Source organism: Physella acuta, unplaced genomic scaffold (assembly GCF_028476545.2).
Source record: "Physella acuta isolate Inbredline_101_S28 unplaced genomic scaffold, ASM2847654v3 ptg001433l, whole genome shotgun sequence".
Lineage (NCBI taxonomy): Eukaryota > Metazoa > Mollusca > Gastropoda > Physidae > Physella > Physella acuta.
This window is the reverse complement of record NW_026732948.1, coordinates 29,686-57,319: the sequence shown is the minus strand read 5'-3', so window position 1 is coordinate 57,319 and position 27,634 is coordinate 29,686. Positions and strand designations below refer to the sequence as shown.

Here is a 27,634-nt window from a genome sequence, read left to right as displayed (position 1 = left end):
GTCGCAGTTTCATAACCTCCCCTCTCCTTTGTCCTGGGGGAGGGGGGGGGTGGTTTATAAAGGGATATACAGTTTGACTTTTTAACATCAATAACACCACATCTATGATTGTATCATTACTGGACTCTGAAATTGTTTTTATAACTCCTACAAACCACTGAATGGTAATTTTATGGTGTTTTTAAATGTATGACCTAACATTTGCCTAGATTAGGCCTATATATTTACTTAGATTGTTATTAAAAGAAGATACCTGAACACGTTTGGGGAACATAAAAATTCTCTATATATTAAGGAAACAATATCCACGGGTTACTCTTGTTGCCTTTTAAAAAGAAAATCTATTTTACAACTTAGCTGCATACATGAAGTCCACCCAAGCACGCATCAGTTCTCTGGGTAAAAATGGAGGAAGTTCACATGCTGATGATGATAGAGGGACTCGCATGTCCTGTAGACGTTTTGTTTAATAACAGGTACATCTGCTTATTTTGTCAAACTGTAGACGTTTTGTTTAATAACAGGTACATCTGCTTATTTTGTCAAACTGTAGACGTTTTGTTTAATAACAGGTACATCTGCTTATTTTGTCAAACTGTAGACGTTCTGTTTAATAACAGGTACATCTGCTTATTTTGTCAAAGTGTAGATGTTTTGTTTAATAACAGGTACATCTGCTTATTTTGTCAAACTTCAGGATGCATTTCTCGTATTTCTGCCTAGTTTCTGCAATTTCAGGGTGCATTTTATGGTAATTCTTCAGGTCCACAGCTAGCAACGCCATAGTAATGGAATCTTCTTTTGAAAATTGGTGATACTGGATAGTATTTGTACTGATAGGCTACTGGTAAAAATACTTTTAACAGAACACCACATTTTTGGTGGAGTCTGTTGCTAGATGCTGGAAATTGGAAAAGTACAAAGTTAGAATTTTATGAATAGTTTATTTTATTATGGTTGTCAGTCACTAAACAACTTTCAAAATAAAAACATGTCGATAGGCCTACCACCTTATTCCCTTGAGATATGTTTTTGCCTAAATGAGTGAATGCAATTGATCTCTTTTTGTAGCCTATTAAAAATGACCAGATTTGAATTATTACAATCTTTACTTTAAAATTCAACCCTTGAACTTAATAGTAAAAGTAGTAAAATTCTGTTTTTTGCTAAAATGTTACTTTTCCATTGCTAAGAATATCCAACCATTATGACGTGCTACATTACAACTCAACATCAGTTATCTTAAAATGTATGCTAAATCATCATCAAATCTCCGGAAAAACTGTGATCCACTGCCTGAATAACAAGACCTGGGATGGCAAAACTCTTTTATGTGCTGTTGATAAATACAAGTAAGTTTAAAAATTAAAAGTAGATTTTAAATCTACCTAGGTTTTTTTTTTTCAAATTTAATTGCTGAAGTAATTTTAAATTTGTATGATGTTTAAATATTATTGACTACTTAAACATTCAAAAAATTGACACCAACAATTGCTGCTTTCATTATCTGTTGTTACTTCCCTTTAAAGTTCTATCTTCACTTATTAACTGGATTGTGGAGTTTAATTAGGAGATTAATAATTATCTTAATTAATAATGTATGTATGCTTCAATGTAGAGGAATTGGTGCTTGTAGATCAGGTCTATAATCATTGCCTAAAGATACTTGCCTAAAAGATATTTTCCTAAAGACACTTGCCTAAAGGCACTTGCCTGAAAAAACAAAGGTTGTTTTCCAGACTAATAATAGCTGAGTCAGTTTGACAATAGCCTAAAACAACTTGCCTGAACTATTTAAGAGATACTCAAGTAAGTTTTGAACCCACACATCCCCTCAGGTGTGTGATGCCATTAATGCAAAACACCTCAGTAGACTCTTTTGAAATGCAACATTTAAAATTTGAATGTTGGTCTAATTCAGTTGGTTGAAGACAGTAGGAATGTTGGTGTCTAATTAGGTTAGTTGAAGACAGTAGGAATGTTGGTCTAATTCAGTTGGTTGAAGACAGTAGGAATGTTGGTCTAATTCAGTTGGTTGAAGAGAGTAGGAATGTTGGTGTCTAATTAGGTTAGTTGAAGACAGTAGGAATGTTGGTCTAATTCAGTTGGTTGAAGACAGTAGGAATGTTGGTCTAATTCGGTTGGTTGAAGACAGTAGGAATGTTGGTCTAATTCAGTTGGTTGAAGACAGTAGGAATGTTGGTGTCTAATTAGGTTAGTTGAAGACAGTAGGAATGTTGGTCTAATTCGGTTGGTTGAAGACAGTAGGAATGTTGGTCTAATTCAGTTGGTTGAAGACAGTAGGAATGTTGGTCTAATTCAGTTGGTTGAAGACAGTAGGAATGTTGGTCTAATTCAGTTGGTTGAAGACAGTAGGAATGTTGGTCTAATTCAGTTGGTTGAAGACAGTAGGAATGTTGGTGTCTAATTCAGTTGGTTGAAGAGAGTAGAAATGTTGGTGTCTAATTAGGTTAGTTGAAGACAGTAGGAATGTTGGTCTAATTCAGTTGGTTGAAGACAGTAGGAATGTTGGTCTAATTCAGTTGGTTGAAGACAGTAGGAATGTTGGTCTAATTCAGTTGGTTGAAGACAGTAGGAATGTTGGTCTAATTCGGTTGGTTGAAGACAGTAGGAATGTTGGTCTAATTCAGTTGGTTGAAGACAGTAGGAATGTTGGTGTCTAATTAGGTTAGTTGAAGACAGTAGGAATGTTGGTCTAATTCGGTTGGTTGAAGACAGTAGGAATGTTGGTGTCTAATTAGGTTAGTTGAAGACAGTAGGAATGTTGGTCTAATTCAGTTGGTTGAAGAGAGTAGGAATGTTGGTGTCTAATTAGGTTAGTTGAAGACAGTAGGAATGTTGGTCTAATTCAGTTGGTTGAAGACAGTAGGAATGTTGGTCTAATTCAGTTGGTTGAAGACAGTAGGAATGTTGGTCTAATTCGGTTGGTTGAAGACAGTAGGAATGTTGGTCTAATTCAGTTGGTTGAAGAGAGTAGGAATGTTGGTGTCTAATTAGGTTAGTTGAAGACAGTAGGAATGTTGGTCTAATTCAGTTGGTTGAAGACAGTAGGAATGTTGGTCTAATTCAGTTGTTTGAAGACAGTAGGAATGTTGGTGTCTAATTTGGTTAGTTGAAGACAGTAGGAATGTTGGTCTAATTCGGTTGGTTGAAGACAGTAGGAATGTTGGTCTAATTCGGTTGGTTGAAGACAGTAGGAATGTTGGTATAATTCAGTTGTTTGAAGACAGTAGGAATGTTGGTCTAATTCAGTTGGTTGAAGACAGTAGGAATGTTGGTCTAATTCAGTTGGTTGAAGACAGTAGGAATGTTGGTCTAATTCAGTTGGTTGAAGACAGTAGGAATGTTGGTCTAATTCGGTTGGTTGAAGACAGTAGGAATGTTGGTGTCTAATTAGGTTAGTTGAAGACAGTAGGAATGTTGGTCTAATTCAGTTGGTTGAAGACAGTAGGAATGTTGGTCTAATTCAGTTGGTTGAAGACAGTAGGAATGTTGGTCTAATTCAGTTGGTTGAAGACAGTAGGAATGTTGGTCTAATTCAGTTGGTTGAAGACAGTAGGAATGTTGGTCTAATTCGGTTGGTTGAAGACAGTAGGAATGTTGGTCTAATTCAGTTGGTTGAAGACAGTAGGAATGTTGGTCTAATTCGGTTGGTTGAAGACAGTAGGAATGTTGGTCTAATTCAGTTGGTTGAAGACAGTAGGAATGTTGGTCTAATTCAGTTGGTTGAAGACAGTAGGAATGTTGGTCTAATTCAGTTGGTTGAAGACAGTAGGAATGTTGGTCTAATTCAGTTGGTTGAAGAGAGTAGGAATGTTGGTCTAATTCAGTTGGTTGAAGACAGTAGGAATGTTGGTCTAATTCAGTTGGTTGAAGACAGTAGGAATGTTGGTGTCTAATTAGGTTAGTTGAAGACAGTAGGAATGTTGGTCTAATTCGGTTGGTTGAAGACAGTAGGAATGTTGGTGTCTAATTAGGTTAGTTGAAGACAGTAGGGATGTTGGTCTAATTCAGTTGGTTGAAGAGAGTAGGAATGTTGGTGTCTAATTAGGTTAGTTGAAGACAGTAGGAATGTTGGTCTAATTCAGTTGGTTGAAGACAGTAGGAATGTTGGTCTAATTCAGTTGGTTGAAGACAGTAGGAATGTTGGTCTAATTCAGTTGGATGAAGACAGTAGGAATGTTGGTCTAATTCAGTTGGTTGAAGACAGTAGGAATGTTGGTCTAATTCGGTTGGTTGAAGACAGTAGGAATGTTGGTCTAATTCAGTTGGTTGAAGACAGTAGGAATGTTGGTCTAATTCAGTTGGTTGAAGACAGTAGGAATGTTGGTCTAATTCAGTTGGTTGAAGACAGTAGGAATGTTGGTCTAATTCAGTTGGTTGAAGACAGTAGGAATGTTGGTGTCTAATTCAGTTGGTTGAAGAGAGTAGAAATGTTGGTGTCTAATTAGGTTAGTTGAAGACAGTAGGAATGTTGGTCTAATTCAGTTGGTTGAAGACAGTAGGAATGTTGGTGTCTAATTAGGTTAGTTGAAGACAGTAGGAATGTTGGTCTAATTCAGTTGGTTGAAGACAGTAGGAATGTTGGTCTAATTCAGTTGGTTGAAGACAGTAGGAATGTTGGTCTAATTCAGTTGGTTGAAGACAGTAGGAATGTTGGTCTAATTCGGTTGGTTGAAGACAGTAGGAATGTTGGTGTCTAATTAGGTTAGTTGAAGACAGTAGGAATGTTGGTCTAATTCAGTTGGTTGAAGACAGTAGGAATGTTGGTCTAATTCAGTTGGTTGAAGACAGTAGGAATGTTGGTCTAATTCAGTTGGTTGAAGACAGTAGGAATGTTGGTCTAATTCAGTTGGTTGAAGACAGTAGGAATGTTGGTCTAATTCAGTTGGTTGAAGACAGTAGGAATGTTGGTCTAATTCAGTTGGTTGAAGACAGTAGGAATGTTGGTGTCTAATTAGGTTAGTTGAAGACAGTAGGAATGTTGGTCTAATTCGGTTGGTTGAAGACAGTAGGAATGTTGGTGTCTAATTAGGTTAGTTGAAGACAGTAGGAATGTTGGTCTAATTCAGTTGGTTGAAGAGAGTAGGAATGTTGGTGTCTAATTAGGTTAGTTGAAGACAGTAGGAATGTTGGTCTAATTCAGTTGGTTGAAGACAGTAGGAATGTTGGTCTAATTCAGTTGTTTGAAGACAGTAGGAATGTTGGTGTCTAATTAGGTTAGTTGAAGACAGTAGGAATGTTGGTCTAATTCGGTTGGTTGAAGACAGTAGGAATGTTGGTCTAATTCGGTTGGTTGAAGACAGTAGGAATGTTGGTCTAATTCAGTTGGTTGAAGACAGTAGGAATGTTGGTCTAATTCAGTTGGTTGAAGACAGTAGGAATGTTGGTCTAATTCAGTTGGTTGAAGACAGTAGGAATGTTGGTCTAATTCAGTTGGTTGAAGACAGTAGGAATGTTGGTGTCTAATTCAGTTGGTTGAAGAGAGTAGAAATGTTGGTGTCTAATTAGGTTAGTTGAAGACAGTAGGAATGTTGGTCTAATTCAGTTGGTTGAAGACAGTAGGAATGTTGGTGTCTAATTAGGTTAGTTGAAGACAGTAGGAATGTTGGTCTAATTCAGTTGGTTGAAGACAGTAGGAATGTTGGTCTAATTCAGTTGGTTGAAGACAGTAGGAATGTTGGTCTAATTCAGTTGGTTGAAGACAGTAGGAATGTTGGTCTAATTCGGTTGGTTGAAGACAGTAGGAATGTTGGTGTCTAATTAGGTTAGTTGAAGACAGTAGGAATGTTGGTCTAATTCAGTTGGTTGAAGACAGTAGGAATGTTGGTCTAATTCAGTTGGTTGAAGACAGTAGGAATGTTGGTCTAATTCAGTTGGTTGAAGACAGTAGGAATGTTGGTCTAATTCAGTTGGTTGAAGACAGTAGGAATGTTGGTCTAATTCAGTTGGTTGAAGACAGTAGGAATGTTGGTGTCTAATTAGGTTAGTTGAAGACAGTAGGAATGTTGGTCTAATTCAGTTGGTTGAAGACAGTAGGAATGTTGGTCTAATTCGGTTGGTTGAAGACAGTAGGAATGTTGGTCTAATTCAGTTGGTTGAAGACAGTAGGAATGTTGGTGTCTAATTAGGTTAGTTGAAGACAGTAGGAATGTTGGTCTAATTCGGTTGGTTGAAGACAGTAGGAATGTTGGTCTAATTCAGTTGGTTGAAGACAGTAGGAATGTTGGTCTAATTCAGTTGGTTGAAGACAGTAGGAATGTTGGTCTAATTCAGTTGGTTGAAGACAGTAGGAATGTTGGTCTAATTCAGTTGGTTGAAGACAGTAGGAATGTTGGTGTCTAATTCAGTTGGTTGAAGAGAGTAGAAATGTTGGTGTCTAATTAGGTTAGTTGAAGACAGTAGGAATGTTGGTCTAATTCAGTTGGTTGAAGACAGTAGGAATGTTGGTCTAATTCAGTTGGTTGAAGACAGTAGGAATGTTGGTCTAATTCAGTTGGTTGAAGACAGTAGGAATGTTGGTCTAATTCGGTTGGTTGAAGACAGTAGGAATGTTGGTCTAATTCAGTTGGTTGAAGACAGTAGGAATGTTGGTGTCTAATTAGGTTAGTTGAAGACAGTAGGAATGTTGGTCTAATTCGGTTGGTTGAAGACAGTAGGAATGTTGGTGTCTAATTAGGTTAGTTGAAGACAGTAGGAATGTTGGTCTAATTCAGTTGGTTGAAGAGAGTAGGAATGTTGGTGTCTAATTAGGTTAGTTGAAGACAGTAGGAATGTTGGTCTAATTCAGTTGGTTGAAGACAGTAGGAATGTTGGTCTAATTCAGTTGGTTGAAGACAGTAGGAATGTTGGTCTAATTCAGTTGGTTGAAGACAGTAGGAATGTTGGTCTAATTCAGTTGGTTGAAGACAGTAGGAATGTTGGTCTAATTCAGTTGTTTGAAGACAGTAGGAATGTTGGTCTAATTCGGTTGGTTGAAGACAGTAGGAATGTTGGTCTAATTCAGTTGGTTGAAGACAGTAGGAATGTTGGTGTCTAATTAGGTTAGTTGAAGACAGTAGGAATGTTGGTCTAATTAGGTTAGTTGAAGACAGTAGGAATGTTGGTCTAATTCAGTTGGTTGAAGAGAGTAGAAATGTTGGTCTAATTCAGTTGGTTGAAGACAGTAGGAATGTTGGTCTAATTCAGTTGGTTGAAGACAGTAGGAATGTTGGTGTCTAATTAGGTTAGTTGAAGACAGTAGGAATGTTGGTCTAATTCAGTTGTTTGAAGATAGTAGGAATGTTGGTCTAATTCAGTTGGTTGAAGACAGTAGGAATGTTGGTCTAATTCAGTTGGTTGAAGACAGTAGGAATGTTGGTCTAATTCAGTTGGTTGAAGACAGTAGGAATGTTGGTCTAATTCAGTTGGTTGAAGACAGTAGGAATGTTGGTCTAATTCGGTTGGTTGAAGACAGTAGGAATGTTGGTCTAATTCAGTTGGTTGAAGACAGTAGGAATGTTGGTCTAATTCGGTTGGTTGAAGACAGTAGGAATGTTGGTGTCTAATTAGGTTAGTTGAAGACAGTAGGAATGTTGGTCTAATTCGGTTGGTTGAAGACAGTAGGAATGTTGGTCTAATTCAGTTGGTTGAAGACAGTAGGAATGTTGGTCTAATTCAGTTGGTTGAAGACAGTAGGAATGTTGGTCTAATTCAGTTGGTTGAAGACAGTAGGAATGTTGGTCTAATTCAGTTGGTTGAAGACAGTAGGAATGTTGGTCTAATTCAGTTGGTTGAAGACAGTAGGAATGTTGGTCTAATTCGGTTGGTTGAAGACAGTAGGAATGTTGGTCTAATTCAGTTGGTTGAAGACAGTAGGAATGTTGGTCTAATTCAGTTGGTTGAAGACAGTAGGAATGTTGGTCTAATTCAGTTGGTTGAAGACAGTAGGAATGTTGGTCTAATTCAGTTGGTTGAAGACAGTAGGAATGTTGGTCTAATTCGGTTGGTTGAAGACAGTAGGAATGTTGGTCTAATTCAGTTGGTTGAAGACAGTAGGAATGTTGGTCTAATTCAGTTGGTTGAAGACAGTAGGAATGTTGGTCTAATTCAGTTGGTTGAAGACAGTAGGAATGTTGGTGTCTAATTAGGTTAGTTGAAGACAGTAGGAATGTTGGTCTAATTCAGTTGGTTGAAGACAGTAGGAATGTTGGTCTAATTCAGTTGGTTGAAGACAGTAGGAATGTTGGTCTAATTCAGTTGGTTGAAGACAGTAGGAATGTTGGTCTAATTCAGTTGGTTGAAGACAGTAGGAATGTTGGTCTAATTCAGTTGGTTGAAGACAGTAGGAATGTTGGTCTAATTCAGTTGGTTGAAGACAGTAGGAATGTTGGTCTAATTCAGTTGGTTGAAGACAGTAGGAATGTTGGTCTAATTCAGTTGGTTGAAGACAGTAGGAATGTTGGTCTAATTCAGTTGGTTGAAGACAGTAGGAGTGTTGGTCTAATTCAGTTGGTTGAAGACAGTAGGAATGTTGGTCTAATTAAGTTGGTTGAAGACAGTAGGAATGTTGGTCTAATTCAGTTGGTTGAAGACAGTAGGAATGTTGGTCTAATTCAGTTGGTTGAAGACAGTAGGAATGTTGGTCTAATTCAGTTGGTTGAAGATAGTAGGAATGTTGGTCTAATTCAGTTGGTTGAAGACAGTAGGAATGTTTGTCTAATTCAGTTGGTTGAAGAGAGTAGGAATGTTGGTGTCTAATTAGGTTAGTTGAAGACAGTAGGAATGTTGGTCTAATTCAGTTGGTTGAAGACAGTAGGAATGTTGGTCTAATTCAGTTGGTTGAAGACAGTAGGAATGTTGGTCTAATTCAGTTAGTTGAAGACAGTAGGAATGTTGGTCTTATTCGGTTGGTTGAAGACAGTAGGAATGTTGGTGTCTAATTAGGTTAGTTGAAGACAGTAGGAATGTTGGTCTAATTCAGTTGGTTGAAGACAGTAGGAATGTTGGTCTAATTCAGTTGTTTGAAGACAGTAGGAATGTTGGTGTCTAATTAGGTTAGTTGAAGACAGTAGGAATGTTGGTCTAATTCGGTTGGTTGAAGACAGTAGGAATGTTGGTCTAATTCGGTTGGTTGAAGACAGTAGGAATGTTGGTCTAATTCAGTTGTTTGAAGACAGTAGGAATGTTGGTCTAATTCAGTTGGTTGAAGACAGTAGGAATGTTGGTCTAATTCAGTTGGTTGAAGACAGTAGGAATGTTGGTGTCTAATTCAGTTGGTTGAAGAGAGTAGAAATGTTGGTGTCTAATTAGGTTAGTTGAAGACAGTAGGAATGTTGGTCTAATTCAGTTGGTTGAAGACAGTAGGAATGTTGGTGTCTAATTAGGTTAGTTGAAGACAGTAGGAATGTTGGTCTAATTCAGTTGGTTGAAGACAGTAGGAATGTTGGTGTCTAATTAGGTTAGTTGAAGACAGTAGGAATGTTGGTCTAATTCAGTTGGTTGAAGACAGTAGGAATGTTGGTCTAATTCAGTTGGTTGAAGACAGTAGGAATGTTGGTCTAATTCGGTTGGTTGAAGACAGTAGGAATGTTGGTCTAATTCAGTTGGTTGAAGACAGTAGGAATGTTGGTCTAATTCAGTTGGTTGAAGACAGTAGGAATGTTGGTCTAATTCAGTTGGTTGAAGACAGTAGGAATGTTGGTCTAATTCGGTTGGTTGAAAATCGGAGTCAACGGCCTCAATGGCGTTACCAGTTGACAGGTATCCTTAATTGTGATGGAGGCGAGGTCGAGGTCGGCAAAAAAAGCTCATGGTTGATACATTCGAAAAAAAAAAGTCTCGAGTTCAAACCCTCTGGCAGATAAGACTCGATCCCTTCCAACAATAATTAAGAACGAAGAAGAAGAAGAAGGTTTGTTGAAGACAGTTGGAATGTTGGTCTAATTCGGTTGGTTGAAGAATTGAATGGCAACAAAGTAAATTATCACCAACATGCACATCTCAATTAAATAAGTGCTATTGCTAATCTATAGATATAGGTTTTAAATGATATAATCAACTCTAGTTCTTAATTATTATTAATTAACCGTGTTCCTTTAGTATTGTGGAGCAGGCATGGACTAAGCCGTAGAGTACTAGGCTGCTAACCCAAAAGTCTTGAGTTCAAATCTGGGTTGAAGTCAATAGAACGTCCCTGAGTCCACCCAACTCTGAAGGGTACCTAACTCATGTTAGGGAAAGTAAAAGCGGCTGGGCAAAGTGCTGACCACACCTTCCATTATGAATTTTACTTCATCTGCCCGCGGGGCCTGCTTTTTTCCATTATATAATATAATAATATATATATATATATATATATATATATATATATATATATATATATATATATATATATATATATATATATATATATATATATATGCACACACAATAACAGCTAAATATTTTGGAGTCTATAAGCTAATGCCAAACTTCTCACTTTAATAACAGATGTTTACCTTTCCCACGTTTTACCAAATGTTCTTAGTTTTTGTTTTGTTTTTTTTGCTAAGATATTAACTGTCATTTTTTGACAGTTATGAAATCCATACCAAACACTCAAGGAAATTTAATGACATGCCAAAAAACTAGGACAAAGTTGTTTAAAATGTTTGTTAATGACCGATAGTTAATATAAAAGTCAAGCGTTTTAGGTGTATTTAAAGAAAAGACTGTACTGTTAGTAACTTAGTAAGCGCAGAATTTTAGACAAATTATAATAATAACAAAAAAAGAGTAATTAAAGTTAAAACAAATAGAAAAAACGATAGCTTTTGGACTTAGCTCGAATCATAAATTAACACTGGTTACGAATCGTAAAAACCCACTGTATGTTTATGGATATCCAAAAGAAATGATTCTCAAATGTAGGGTGGAGCTTTGGGGTGGGTGGCAGTTAAATCTATGCCTTGGGTTGCCAAACCCTAAAAAAAAATCTCCTAATTCGAGTACTACGTTACTGGATCTCTGACCGGAGAAGGTTTGTGTTTATAGAGCGCCCAGGTATTACATTACTGGCCATGATCGCAGTCTCACAAGAGAAGGTTCATGACTATAATTAGGGAGAAAACGGCGTGACAGCCAGCTACACCTTATTTATGAGTTTCCCGACGGCATGTTCGGGCTGCCGTGAATGCCGGTACTTTAGACGTGTGAGAAAGCAGGACAACTTTACAATAAAGTGAACTCGGCCCGAGGTATCAAAACAGTATAGACTTCAAAATTTGTCTGAAATCCATACAATATTTTAAAATCAAAATCATTATTGTCTTAACTATTGTAAAAGATATACTGCAGTTTAAAAAAATGTGCGTTTATTAATGACTGTTATAACTGGGTTCTAATGTGTATTACAGTTATGCAGTGAGAGGGTAGAACTACTTGATCCAATATTATATTCCGATACCACTACCATTTCATTATGTCTAGCCATGCAATAGTGCATCTTGAGACACGACGACATCAACGCATACAAATGATTTGACAGAATGACATTGTTTACTGGTTCTATTTATTGCACTATAAGAAATAGCGTGCGGCGTCAAAACGGCCAATGACAAAACGGCCCCGTCAAAACGACCCCGACAAATCGGCCCCGTCAAATTGACCCCGTCAAAAGGGCCAGCGACACATGGACCCCGTCATATAGGCTCCCGACAAATAGGCTCCCGTCATTTAGGCTACCGAAAAATAGGCTCCCGTTATATAGGCTCCCGACAAAAGGGCTCCAGTCAATAAGGCTCCTGACAAATAGGCTCCCGTCATTTTGGCTCCCGACAAATAGGCTCCCGCCATTTAATTTCTCCACAAAACGGCCCCCGTCATTACGACTCCCGACAAATAGGCTAGCGTTATTTTGGCTCACGACAAAAAGGCTCCTGTCAATTTGGCTCCAGACAAAAGGACCACTGACAATACCGTTTCTGTAGAGACTAAGTCTCCTGGCAAAGCGGTCTCATTGAATATGACACCTGCCAGTGGGACCCCTTCATCAATATTCTTTAGAAGCATCCCGTCTGTTCACTACAAAACGTCTTCATCGGGCCGCATACAATAGGGTATCTGATTACGTGTTTTCCAAATGTTCCTCCCTGCTCTGGTCGGGCGCTAATTCGAGTCCACCCATCTCCAGTCACCTCAGATCAAATGCGAGGCGACCGTACCCTTCACACAGGGAGGTGTGTAACACTATACTTTACGGCCTCTCCCAGTTTAGGTGGGTGATAACTCACTAGCATCAACCGGGGCCTCAGTTATAACAATCAACAACGTCGGCATTCGACCATTTCGTTTTTCCCAAGTGAATTCAGCAAAAATTATATCAGTTTACAAAGTTATTTAGATAGCAATAACAGACTAATAACAGTGCTGAAGCGCGGGGCCCCTTCAGGCGGGGGGCCTGGGGCCTCCGCCCCGTTCGCCACCCCCAAACGCCGGCTCTGAATTTACTTTTTGGTTATTGTAAACAGTAGCGTAGCGAGGGGGGGGGGGGGCGGGGGGGGGACATATGTCCCCTGGCGCCGAGCTTAGGGGGCACCAAAATGGGTTGGAAAAATAAATTGAAAGGTTGAGGGGGGTGCAAATTGAAAGTTTGAGGGGGGGGGTGCAAATCAAAAGTTTGAGGGGGGGAGGTGCAAATCAAAATCTCGAGGGGGGGGGTTGCAAATCGAAAGTTTGAGGGGGGGGGGGGTGCAAAACGAAAAGTTTGTCCCCGGGCGCCGGGAAGAGTCGCTACGCCTCTGATTGTAAACAGTTTTAACTAATTTTTACTTTGTCTCTTTTAGTATAGAGAAAATCTAATGACTAAATTGAAATAACTTCACAAAATGAATTACTTTAAATTTTCAGGGATTCGTTGACGTTAAGTCTGGTAATCGTTTTCACATGTATGCTCATTTCACTGCTCTTTTTTGGAATAGACTTTTATTGTTTTATCAAAAAGAGGTAATAAGATAATCGGTACACTTTTCTGATTTAATAAGAAGCTGTTTTCAGATTTCTTTTAAGAATTAAAGCACGTTTTTTACTACAATTTAGCTATATATTTATAATTCAAAATCAAATTAATCTTATCCCTCTTCCGTAGCACATTTTGTAATAGAGAAATAATCTTATAACTTATTATTATATGTTGTGTAATAGGTTGAAAATACGAAGAGAGCGTGCATTGTATCGTGACTACATTAGAAGGCGCGAACATCAGTATCATACTGGAAGGTGCAGAGGTTTTTCTACCATTGTTAAATAAATTCATCTCTTCTAATCAGCTGAACAATTAAATCTGCCCTAATCCTTAAACTGATGTGATGACACAATCAAAATTTAAAACATGCTGACACATGACACAATCTAAATTTAAAACATGCTGACACATGACACAATCTAAATTTAAAACATGCTGACACATGACACAATCTAAATTTAAAACAACATGCTGACACATGACACAATCTAAATTTAAAACAACATGCTGACACATGACACAATCTAAATTTAAAACAACATGCTGATACATGACACAATCTAAATTTAAAACAACATGCTGATACATGACACAATCTAAATTTAAAACAACATGCTCATACATGACACAATCTAAATTTAAAACAACATGCTGACACATGACACAATCTAAATTTAAAACAACATGCTGACACATGACACAATCTAAATTTAAAACAACATGCTCATACATGACACAATCTAAATTTTAAACAACATGCTCATACATGACACAATCTAAATTTAAAACAACATGCTGACACATGACACAATCTAAATTTAAAACAACATGCTGACACATGACACAATCTAAATTTAAAACATGCTGACACATGACACAATCTAAATTTAAAACAACATGCTGATACATGACACAATCTAAATTTAAAACAACATGCTGATACATGACACAATCTAAATTTAAAACAACATGCTGACACATGACACAATCTAAATTTAAAACAACATGCTGACACATGACACAATCTAAATTTAAAACAACATGCTCATACATGACACAATCTAAATTTAAAACAACATGCTGACACATGACACAATCTAAATTTAAAACAACATGCTCATACATGACACAATCTAAATTTTAAACAACATGCTCATACATGACACAATCTAAATTTAAAACAACATGCTGACACATGACACAATCTAAATTTAAAACAACATGCTGACACATGACACAATCTAAATTTAAAACATGCTGACACATGACACAATCTAAATTTAAAACAACATGCTGACACATGACACAATCTAAATTTAAAACAACATGCTGACACATGACACAATCTAAATTTAAAACAACATGCTCATACATGACACAATCTAAATTTAAAACAACATGCTGACACATGACACAATCTAAATTTAAAACAACATGCTCATACATGACACAATCTAAATTTTAAACAACATGCTCATACATGACACAATCTAAATTTAAAACAACATGCTGACACATGACACAATCTAAATTTAAAACAACATGCTGACACATGACACAATCTAAATTTAAAACATGCTGACACATGACACAATCTAAATTTAAAACAACATGCTGATACATGACACAATCTAAATTTAAAACAACATGCTGATACATGACACAATCTAAATTTAAAACAACATGCTGACACATGACACAATCTAAATTTAAAACAACATGCTCATACATGACACAATCTAAATTTAAAACAACATGCTGACACATGACACAATCTAAATTTAAAACAACATGCTGACACATGACACAATCTAAATTTAAAACAACATGCTCATACATGACACAATCTAAATTTAAAACAACATGCTGACACATGACACAATCTAAATTTAAAACAACATGCTCATACATGACACAATCTAAATTTTAAACAACATGCTCATACATGACACAATCTAAATTTAAAACAACATGCTGACACATGACACAATCTAAATTTAAAACATGCTGACACATGACACAATCTAAATTTAAAACAACATGCTGATACATGACACAATCTAAATTTAAAACAACATGCTGACACATGACACAATCTAAATTTAAAACAACATGCTGACACATGACACAATCTAAATTTAAAACATGCTGACACATGACACAATCTAAATTTAAAACAACATGCTGACACATGACACAATCTAAATTTAAAACAACATGCTCATACATGACACAATCTAAATTTTAAACAACATGCTCATACATGACACAATCTAAATTTAAAACAACATGCTGACACATGACACAATCTAAATTTAAAACAACATGCTGACACATGACACAATCTAAATTTAAAACATGCTGACACATGACACAATCTAAATTTAAAACAACATGCTGACACATGACACAATCTAAATTTAAAACAACATGCTGACACATGACACAATCTAAATTTTAAACAACATGCTGATACATGACACAATCTAAATTTAAAACAACATGCTGACACATGACACAATCTAAATTTAAAACAACATGCTGACACATGACACAATCTAAATTTTAAACAACATGCTGATACATGACACAATCTAAATTTAAAACAACATGCTGACACATGACACAATCTAAATTTAAAACAACATGCTGACACATGACACAATCTAAATTTAAAACAACATGCTCATACATGACACAATCTAAATTTAAAACAACATGCTGACACATGACACAATCTAAATTTAAAACAACATGCTCATACATGACACAATCTAAATTTTAAACAACATGCTCATACATGACACAATCTAAATTTAAAACAACATGCTGACACATGACACAATCTAAATTTAAAACAACATGCTGACACATGACACAATCTAAATTTAAAACATGCTGACACATGACACAATCTAAATTTAAAACAACATGCTGATACATGACACAATCTAAATTTAAAACAACATGCTGATACATGACACAATCTAAATTTAAAACAACATGCTGACACATGACACAATCTAAATTTAAAACAACATGCTCATACATGACACAATCTAAATTTAAAACAACATGCTGACACATGACACAATCTAAATTTAAAACAACATGCTGACACATGACACAATCTAAATTTAAAACAACATGCTCATACATGACACAATCTAAATTTAAAACAACATGCTGACACATGACACAATCTAAATTTAAAACAACATGCTCATACATGACACAATCTAAATTTTAAACAACATGCTCATACATGACACAATCTAAATTTAAAACAACATGCTGACACATGACACAATCTAAATTTAAAACATGCTGACACATGACACAATCTAAATTTAAAACAACATGCTGATACATGACACAATCTAAATTTAAAACAACATGCTGACACATGACACAATCTAAATTTAAAACAACATGCTGACACATGACACAATCTAAATTTAAAACATGCTGACACATGACACAATCTAAATTTAAAACAACATGCTGACACATGACACAATCTAAATTTAAAACAACATGCTCATACATGACACAATCTAAATTTTAAACAACATGCTCATACATGACACAATCTAAATTTAAAACAACATGCTGACACATGACACAATCTAAATTTAAAACAACATGCTGACACATGACACAATCTAAATTTAAAACATGCTGACACATGACACAATCTAAATTTAAAACAACATGCTGACACATGACACAATCTAAATTTAAAACAACATGCTGACACATGACACAATCTAAATTTTAAACAACATGCTGATACATGACACAATCTAAATTTAAAACAACATGCTGACACATGACACAATCTAAATTTAAAACAACATGCTGACACATGACACAATCTAAATTTTAAACAACATGCTGATACATGACACAATCTAAATTTAAAACAACATGCTGACACATGACACAATCTAAATTTAAAACAACATGCTGATACATGACACAATCTAAATATAAAACAACATGCTGACACATGACACAATCTAAATTTAAAACATGCTGATACATGACACAATCTAAATTTAAAACAACATGCTGACACATGACACAATCTAAATTTAAAACAACATGCTGACACATGACACAATCTAAATTTAAAACAACATGCTGACACATGACACAATCTAAATTTTAAACAACATGCTGACACATGACACAATCTAAATTTAAAACTGCTGATACATGACACAATCTAAATTTAAAACAACATGATGACACATGACACAATCTAAATTTAAAACAACATGCTGATACATGACACAATCTAAATTTAAAACAACATGATGACACATGACACAATCTAAATTTTAAACAACATGCTGATACATGACACAATCTAAATTTAAAACAACATGCTGACACATGACACAATCTAAATTTAAAACATGCTGACACATGACACAATCTAAATTTAAAACAACATGCTGACACATGACACAATCTAAATTTAAAACTGCTGATACATGACACAATCTAAATTTAAAACAACATGATGACACATGACACAATCTAAATTTAAAACAACATGCTGATACATGACACAATCTAAATTTAAAACAACATGATGACACATGACACAATCTAAATTTTAAACAACATGCTGATACATGACACAATCTAAATTTAAAACAACATGCTGACACATGACACAATCTAAATTTAAAACATGCTGACACATGACACAATCTAAATTTAAAACAACATGCTGATACATGACACAATCTAAATTTAAAACAACATGATGACACATGACACAATCTAAATTTTTAACAACATGCTGATACATGACACAATCTAAATTTAAAACAAAATTCTGACACATGACACAATCTAGATACATAACCCAATTTAAAAAATCTGGCTTCAATTACTAAAAAAACGTGAGTGCTAGTTTAAGTAAAACAGTAAAACACATGTTTAAATTGGGTTGTAAAAATCACAATAAATTCTTAATTAAGCTACTTTTGTCATTTTTAATTACAGAAGTAAATAGATAGCCTACTTGGAAACTATTGTAAAGTATTTTCTAAATGATGAGTTTCCATGGGTGATTAACTGGGTGCTAAACTGTACCATCTGATTTCCTAATGATAGTAATTTTAATAGTATGCATACTGTAAAAATGTCCTATTTTTTAATTGCTGAGTCATCTAAAAATATTTTGTGTCTATAGATGTCAAGCATTTCCCAACCTGGGCTTGTCTATTGTTCCTGAAATCAATGAAAGGAAGTGAGTATTCTTCTGGCGCTGAGGTCATCTTTTAACTTTAGACCTGTATTGTTAAAAAAATGTTAGTTTCTTGAAGTATGCCACTTGAATGTGCTGTATATGAACTGATTTATTTTCAGCACTGCAAACGATGCTATACGGGATAACTATGAAGATTATGATGGATTTTCACTGTCGGGTGAGTGGCTTCCCCTTTTTTCTTTAAGTGTTAGATATAAAATTATATATATATGTATGTATATATATATACATATATATATATATATATATATATATATATGTATATATATATATATATCTAATATATAAAGCTCAATTCTGTAACGCATATGTTTGTCGTTGGCATTTCTACGGATTTAAGTGTTAGATCAATTATCGTGCGCGTTTGTCTAAATTTATGAGTTAAAAAATTACTATTAAAAGTGTTGGGAAATCATTTTCATTTTTCAAATTATAGTAATAATTGTCGGCATGTTCATTAAACACAAGTTTTAAAAAAAATATCATCTTTTACAAAAATTCTAATTATGTCTTTCTTTAGTCCTATAGCGCTCACTTCCCTTTGATAAATTAGGCAAAACACAATTACTTCCCTTTATGAAATCATTGCATTAGTTGAAAAGCATTTACTTTTTAATTACTTTGTTTTGGTGTTGGGAAAAAAATAATTACATAATTAGCGGGGATTGATCAAGTGCAAATGTTTTAGGTATTTTACGGATAAGCTTGGAGTATTATAATTGTTCATTAAATTGAAACAGGCGCGTTCGTTTAAGTGAGTGCAAAAACTATGAATAAGTTGGGGTACTATAGTCGTTTATTAAGCTAAAACAGGCGATTCTGCCCCGGGCGTTTATGTTCGCGTTAGTGTTTTCTTTGTGTTTAGGTGGGTTTGCGTTAGTGGTTGCGTTTTGATTTGGTTCGTTTTTGTTCTTTCTTTTTTCGTTTTTGTTTTTTTTTGTTTGGGTTTGTATTTGTGTTTTTGGTTGGTTTTGCGTTTGGATTTGGTTTGTTTTCGTTTGCTTTTTCGTTGTTTTTTTTTTTGGTATTGGTGTTTGTGGTTGGGTTTGTTGTTAGGTTTTTGTTTTCGTTTGTTTTTTCTTTGTGTTTGTATTGGTGTTTGTGGTTGTGGTTGGGTTTGTTGTTAGGTTTTTGTTTTCGTTTGTATTTCTAATTGTGTTAGCGTTATGTTTGCGTTTTGTTGTTTTGGTTGGTTGTGGTTTGGGTGGGCAATGCCGGGTTTATGATGATTACTAAACACACAGGTAATGGTCTTTAACGGAAAGGTTTTTCACAGAAGCCAGAGCAGGGCCTGGCCGGGACGGCTAGTATATATATATATATATATATATATATATATATATATATATATATATATATATATATATATATATGTATATATATATATGTATATATATATATATATATGTATATATATATATATGTATGTATATATATATATATGTATATATATATATATATATATATATATATATGTATATATATATATATATATATATATATATATATATATATATATATATATATATATATATATATATATATATATATATATATACTGGCCCTGCACTGGCATATCTGAAAAACGTATCTATAAAGGACCATAACTTGTGTGTTTAGTAATCAGCATAAACCCGGCATTGCCCACCCTAACCACAACCAACCAAAACACACAAAAAACTCAAACATAACACTAACATAAAACAAACACAAACGAAAACACAAAAACAAACGCAAAGACAAAGCCAATCACATACACAAAGAAAAAAAACACTAACGCAAACAAAAAAGCAAACGAAAACAAATCCAAACGCAAACACAAACCCAACCACAACCAAACAAAACCAAAACACACCAAATGGTTTTTTTAAAGGGAAGTAACTGTGTTTTCCAAATCAAGGGACTTTATGAGAACTAAAGGACAAAATGCAAATACATTTCAGACACAATTTTAGAAACTTTATAAACGTTGATACACTTTTAAAAAAATGTTATGGTAATGTTCACAATTAAAAATTATTATTCTAAGTATATAAAATGAAAATTGTTTTAAAAGACTTTCAATAGTAATGTGTTAGCTCATAAATTTAGACCATGAGCCCTTTAATAATCTAACACTTGAATCCATGAAGTTTCTTTTTTTTAATTCGTTTTTTCTTATATTCCTTTGTAATCCACGACAAACATTTTACAAACATACAGAATTGAACTTTATATATATATATATATATATATATATATATATATATATATATATATAATTACAGGTATAGTGAAATACATTTGTCATGTTTTTATTCTAACCAGTCCCTTCCAGACACCAGTACACTGTGGAACCAAAAAAACACAACACGCCATTTTCTTCCAAAGTAAGTCTCATGCTAGTTGCTTGCCCATTCGTTTAAGTATAGGCCAACACACATATACCTCTCAAACAGGGATTCAGTTTAGTTGCATGTGTGTCTGCTTGGTGCACCAGTGTGCCAGAAGGGCGGCGCCCCGGCAGTAGGATGCCATTTGGCACCCTGAGTTCTCCATCGGCCATCTTAGCACCTAGGGTCCATTGATTGGACTTCCTGCACAGGGGATCAAAGGTCAAACTGCACCATTTGCATCTGCCAGCGGTTGAGTGAACCTGTGAGCACTAAGGGGCCATTGTTCATTTCAAAAAGTGCCATTAGCTATGGACAATGTGGGCTACTATAATCGTTGACTAAAGTGAATTAGGTGAGTCCATTGTTGCCCCGGCGGTCTGAAGTGTCCTGGGCTCCGCTGTGAGCACTATGGCGCCAACATTCATTTCAAAGAGCACTCTACAATAGTATACACCCATGCGATAGTGAAACTTGTGGCTCACAACACCCCTGTCATCAAGGTGTGTTCTACCTCAGTAAAACGGAGGGTGTTTAATGTCCACTTAAGTTTTTCATACAGAACGCCTTGGTCATCTGGGCGGTAGTGAGGACACCTGGCACCAATGACTATATCAGAGGCGTAGGGAGTGCCAAAATGGGTTGGAAAAACAAATTGAAAGTTTGAGGGGGGGGGGGTGCGTAAATCAAAAGTTAGAAGGGGGGTGCAAATCGAAAGTTTGAGGGGGGGGGGGGGGCTGCAAATCGAAAGTTTGTCCCCGGGCGCCGGGAAGGGTCACTACGCCTCTGGACTATATATGTAGAAATATGGCAGTTCCATTTTAAAATCTCAGTTTTACATAACAAAGTCACGCATCTAAAAGTACTTGATTGGTAACCCATTGATAAAATGCTCTTAAAATGTTGCATTCCAATATGCACAGAATAATCAAGGCTAATTTTTTCGGGGTTCCCATAATGTTTTGACCAGAAAATTCCCTGCTTCATACAATTTTCTCTGAGCCCAACAGCTGAACATAAACTCGGCAAATTAAATTAAATCGCAAAAAAATGCAGAAATCTTAATTTCTTTAAGGGTGTAACTCATTTTTAAAGTGAATCCTTAATTTCAATCCTAATAGCAAAATTTAAAAAAAATTCGGTCTAGCAACCATGAGCTTTACCGACTTGACCACGCCGACCCCCTGCCCTACAAATTTTGAGTAATTTCCGTTGACCGGAAGTAGTAATTTACGCTGTTTCCGATTTCTCAAAAAATGCATGTGAATTTATAAAGTACTAATAATATTCTGCACTATTATACTCATTTTGTTTGGCGTTCACTTAGTGCGCAATTCTTTTTTCTATAAGTTTCTATTCTATTTTTAAAAGTTTAAGTAATTTAAAATGAATTAAAAATATTGTCTATATCCCGAGTTGCCATCCCCCGTAGTGTTATATAAGAATATTTCAGAAAGTTTAGGGGAGATCACACAGAAAAAACTCAGAAATTGCGAAAACCCAAAAAGTGATAATCCGGAAAAGTAGCAGCCACCCCCCCCCCCCCCCCCAATTTTTTTAGACGCGTGGCACCGATCGCATTAGGTGGTAAAATGACTTTTTTTTTTAGTTTGCGCCAATACCGCTAGACTAGTTTTTGTGCAATTTTAGAGACCTAGACCACGAGAACTGGCGAGACTAGATTAAGCTAGGTTCATGCCTAGTCAGAATCTTGCGATATTTGCTGTGTTTCTTCCAGGGATCTCTTCAGTCCTAATGGAATTTATATAGAAAATATATACTTTTAAGTGTGTTGTCACCCCCCCCCCCCTCCCCGGTTTGAAATTTTTTTTTTAATTCACAGTAAAAAAAAAAAACCCCATAGCTAAGTGCTAATGTAGGTAGACCAAACTGAAATGGAGGCGAGCGAGTTGACGAGATTCCTTCCATAATATTGTTGACATGGAATAAAAACGTGCTTTTTAGATTTAGACCGTAAAAAAAAAATAAAAAATAAAAACTTAAGCCTAAAATTAATTAAGAAATTTTATATTTTTAGAATAAATGCTTTAAAAGTTGCAAATCCAGAGAACTTGAAAATAATTTGTTGAGTTTAAGGCTACATTTCTATTTATTTTCATCAAGCCTAAGTTATAACCGGATGTTTCACTTTCGTAAGACAAATATTGATTGGCTGTACAGTAACTTAGTGATCGATAACTATTTGTTTACAAAACTTTGCAGATCAAGTTTTTAAATAACAATGCAAATTTAAAACCCCATGACCTAGTTTTCTATTTTTAGCTTACAATGTGTACAATAAAATCAATGGCGGCCTATCCAATAGCAGGATGCCATTGTTTATGTCGCCATTACACGTGAAAACCAAATTGTTTTTGCTTTTTTTTTTAATTTTTATTTAGTTACCGAAAATATTATAAACATCAAATACATCCAATCTTTAGTAAAGTCCGAAAAAAACCAGACAGGATATTATAACCATATTAATCGTAACTACGCTGTGAATGATTTTTAAATGAATTTATACACCTCTCAAATACCTTTGAGACTTTTCTCGCTGGTGTCCATTAACAATTGATTGCAGACTTCTGTAATGAGTATGTCATGAAAGACATTTTAATTGTAAGCTCTATGACAAAAAATTTTTATTAAAAAATCGCAATAATAAAAAAAAGTTAAGCAATTTTTTAAAAAACAGAATTTGTTAAAAAACTAATTTTCAATAAGTGCCATTTTTGAGAACCAGAATTTCTAAAATAAATAACATAGAAGTATAGAAATTGGTAAAGTTTGTAATATCTATGCCCAATTTTTTTTCAGTCAACTAAAGCGAATCTTTCTAAGGTAAAAAAATAATTGAAAATTACAAGAATGCGTTTTGGTCATTTTTATTTTCAAACCAAAAAAAAATACTATTCAAAATTGTTTAATTTTTTTTTTGCTTTAGTAGACATAGAATAGCCCTAAATCTAAAACTGTTGTTTTGGTAACATTAACAGGAAGAATGTGTTATTTTAAAAAAATCACACGAGTAAAATATTATTTTAATAAATTTCACATTTATCTACTGCAGACAGAGATTAAAAAAATAATTTACCTTAGTCCTTAAAATAGAGTGTCTTTAGTTTTTAATAAACGGATAAAAATCTATATTAAAAATAGTTATTATAAATAGTTATTATAAATTTCTTTCGTTAATATTTTATGTGTTTTACCTTCGAAGAGCCGGCGTTAGGGGTACGCGGGGCCTAGGGCCAACCATCCGCGCGGGGCCTTATATTTTTACATTGGTTCTTAAAACATGTACAGTGAGGCGTTTTTTTTCTCTTCTCAACGCGAATTAATATTTATAACGATATATATGGTATTTTTAAGCTGCTTATCAATGTCGTATTATCATAAAGACACTGACTAACAAAAAAATGTGTTTACTTAGAGGTACTTTTGAAACGTTGCTTGCTTCTGTTAAGGCTTTTTGTTTGAAAGGTAAAAAATAAAACAGATATAAGTTCGAGACACGCATTTAAGAGACGATGAACGTCAGCTTCAAACCTGATTTCTTTACATATGTTTATTTATGAAAATCTTACCAGTACGTTCACAAACGAAGATCTACTTTTCTTGCCTTTCGTGAGGAAAATTTCATGATAATGTCATCATAGTCCAAACTGGAGGCTATGTCTTTTTCTATTGACAGAATCGACAGGCCGCAGAGCCTATCTTTGGACATCGTTGACCTCAAATCTATCTCTGTCTCTTGTAGCCATGGTGTTGAGGAAAATGGTGAAATCACGTTGAAGCAATGTTAAATCGTTCCACAATGGCGGGTGATAGTATCGATATTTTCTCAATTATTCGAGTGTTAACAGTGGCATTCAAAGTGTGTGGATGCCGGGGAAAATAGCAAAACATTGATAGATTTCGGAATAAGCTCGAATCGTGAAAAACACTGTTTACGGTTATAGATATCCAAATGAAATGACTCTCAAATGTAATCACGGACGCTCAGTAGGGTGGGGCACTGGGGTGGCTGACAGTTGTTGGGGTGAGGTAAAGGATAATTGTACATTTAAATCTATGGGATGCCAAACCCTAAAAAAATCAGTTCGAGTACTACGTTACTGGATCTCTGACCGCAGCCATTCAAGAGAAGGTGCGTGTTTATAGAGCGTCCACGTATTACATTACCTGTCCAGACAGCGGTCTCAGAAGAGAAGGTTCGTTTCTATAATTAGAAAGTGAACCATGTGACAGCCAGCTTCACCTTATTTATGAGTTTCGCGACGGCATGCTCGGACTGCCGGTAATTTAGACGTTTGAGAAATCAGGAGAACTTTACCATATAACAGTCTAGGCCCGATGTATCAACTAGTATAGACTTTATAATTTGTTTAGTATGCCTACACTATTTTAAAACAAGAATCACTATGGTCTTAACTATTATACTGAATATCCCTACAATTAATTAAAATAAACATGTGCTTAATCACTTTACGAATACCATCAAAATTAATATGAACATAATTACTGTATGGATGCCTATCAAACGTATCGTAGTGAATAAGCATAATTACATAAAAGATGCCCATACAGTGTATAAATTATGATTTTAGGGATAAATACTCTGGATGTCCCCATCCGCTCTCCCCCTCATCTGCAAGCCATCATCAGGTCACCCCCGCCTGCTCACTAAGAAAAACAACGTCTTCAACGGTCCGCATACAATAGGGTATCTCATTACGTGTTTTCCCGATTTTACCTCCCATGTCAGGTCGGGGTCTAGTTCGCGACCGCCATCTCCAGTCACCTCAAGACAATTGCGAGTCGACCGTGCTAGCGATGTCTGACACTAATGTCTTCGTATCGAATAACGGCCTGTCACAGTCCATGTAGAGGATAAACTCACTAACATCAGCCGTGGTCTCAGTTCTAACAATCAACAATTTCAGCCATTTAGTTGTTGTTTTTTTTTTTTTTTTTTTTTTAATTTAATTTAGCAAAGATAATTTAAGTTTACAAACTACTTCAGACAACAAAGACCGCCCCGTTTGCCTCCCCCTAACGCCGGCTCTGTTTACCTTAGTTCCCTGTAAATGATTGAGTCAATCCACATAGACTAGTAACCGGGATTGTCTGGTGGCCATTTTGAATTTGTCGATTAATAATTTTTACGTGATAGTCCAGATAAACACGTCTAAAGAAGTCTAAACACAATAGATCTGGATCAGAGTTTCTTCCAGGCATATCTTCGAATTTTTTTTACCGCCTCCCCCCCCCCCCCCCGAACGAAATTAAATTAATTTATATAGAAAATATATACTTTTAACAGTGTCCGCCCCCCGGAAGAAAGTCTACCGCCCCCCCCCCCCCCGAAAATTTCAAGTGCCCCCCCCCCCCCCCGGAGAAAAAAGTATGGAAGAAACACTGATCTTGATCTATTATGTACACGCATATGTCTTTCAAATGACATTAAGAATTTGTTTCTACGATGCTTAGCCGCAACCAAATGAAACAATATGGGGTCGATCGATACTCGCAAAATAGTCAATTATTTTTTAAGTAGTAACTGATACAAATATATAGATCTAGATCTAACACACATTCAAACGTGTTACAGATATAAAAATACCCGATTTTGACAGATAAAGACTTAGCCTAAACTTTATTGACATAATTTTTATTCTTATAGTTATAGCACCACTAGAAATAGAACTAGATCTAGAACATTTTGTTTGACCCACCCCAAAGCGTACTTTTTCGCCAGTTTGGGCTACCTAATTAACGCCATACATTTCCTTTTAGTTCAGCCGGGGGTTGATCATGTTCCGGATGCAATCTCGCCCTTACACGGAGCCACTAGACGACCCTATGGACTATTGAGCGTCTTGTCAGCCAGTCACTGTAGCACGGGGCTACTGGAGACACCACGTCAACTTTTTTTTTTATCCTCAATGGAGATTTAGATGAGAACTATTTACACTTAGAATATTTGATGCTTGTCATTTATATTAGGTTTCATACGTATATAAAGATTTATATACAAACAATGGCTTGCTTTTTTGAGTTGCTGACTGAAATACTTGTAACTGGCTGAGTGTAAGAAGTGTTTTTATTTTAACTGCAGCTAAGGGGGTCGTCATTAAATGACGTCACACTCGTAAGGGGGTCCGTAATTTTGTGACGGTGTATGATGAGGGTGAAGTAGATTTGTACTTCGATAGATAACACAACAGACGAAGAAGCCATTTCCTATGCACACCACGTTTTATTCTCAATCGGAAACAGGAAGCACATGACATGCAAGGGACATCACTCAAACATTATAAGACTAATACAAGAAGAGTGAGTTCCCTTGACTTCACAAAGCTCAATATATTACAGAGGGGGGTGTGTTCAGATGGTGTGACGTCACTTTTTTTTGCATTATAAAAAAGCGATGTTAGAAAACGAGTTTTAGCCGTTATTTCGCGTTTTTGAAAACGGTTTTAATAAATTGTAATAGAAATTGATCAAAGTACTCTGTTGACAAAGTTCTAACAAGATTTAGGAAAAATATCGATGTTTTTAAGAAAAATTCAACAGCAATTTTGAGGTGTGGCGTCATTTTTTTTTTGGGGGGGGATGATCTGTTTTTTTGTGACGTGTGGAGGGGAGGTAAAAGTCGTTAAAAAAAGCGTGACGTCAATTATGGATGACCCCTAAGTCTATGAAATAATTTAATTTTCTACTGTAGCTAAATGAGGCTAGCAAGGCTATGGAATATTTCAATGAGGCATGGATGGAAAGAAGTATACAAGATGAATCAAAATAGCTCGCACAATTCCAGTTTTATTTAGAACTTAACATTTTAAAACTAGAAAATGGAATATGTAAAATCAGCCCATTAAGATACATCAACTACTTGTTTTAGTGAACACCCCAGTACTTATGTTATAGAGAACACAATCTGCCATTCTCAAGATTTGCACA

At 35.4% G+C, this 27,634-nt stretch overlaps 1 protein-coding gene across 2 annotated transcripts; it reads left to right on the top strand.

Annotated features, from left to right (window-relative positions):
- Positions 1 to 355: 355 nt before the first annotated feature.
- On the top strand, positions 356 to 26,694 carry LOC131927723 (uncharacterized). Of its 2 annotated transcripts, XM_059283499.1 has the most exons (9): positions 356 to 476; positions 1,194 to 1,352; positions 12,889 to 12,984; positions 13,183 to 13,257; positions 18,216 to 18,272; positions 18,392 to 18,450; positions 20,601 to 20,662; positions 23,486 to 23,509; positions 26,468 to 26,694. In XM_059283499.1, exons 1-9 carry the CDS (start codon positions 406 to 408, stop codon positions 26,543 to 26,545), a joined length of 681 nt encoding a protein of 226 aa, XP_059139482.1. In that variant the 5' UTR covers positions 356 to 405; the 3' UTR covers positions 26,546 to 26,694. The 2 variants fall into 2 exon arrangements, with proteins under 2 accessions (XP_059139482.1, XP_059139483.1); XM_059283500.1 differs by lacking the exon at positions 23,486 to 23,509.
- The last annotated feature ends 940 nt before the right edge of the window (positions 26,695 to 27,634 follow it).

Excerpts from the sequence above, each read along its gene's own strand:
- LOC131927723 (XM_059283499.1), top strand. The coding sequence starts at position 406 with ATGGAGGAAGTTCACATGCTGATGATGATAGAGGGACTCGCATGTCCT. Across the intron at positions 18,273-18,391 it reads CCTGAAATCAATGAAAGGAA|CACTGCAAACGATGCTATAC; the intron begins GTGAGTATTCTT and ends ATTTATTTTCAG. Across the intron at positions 20,663-23,485 it reads ACACGCCATTTTCTTCCAAA|TCAACTAAAGCGAATCTTTC; the intron begins GTAAGTCTCATG and ends ATTTTTTTTCAG.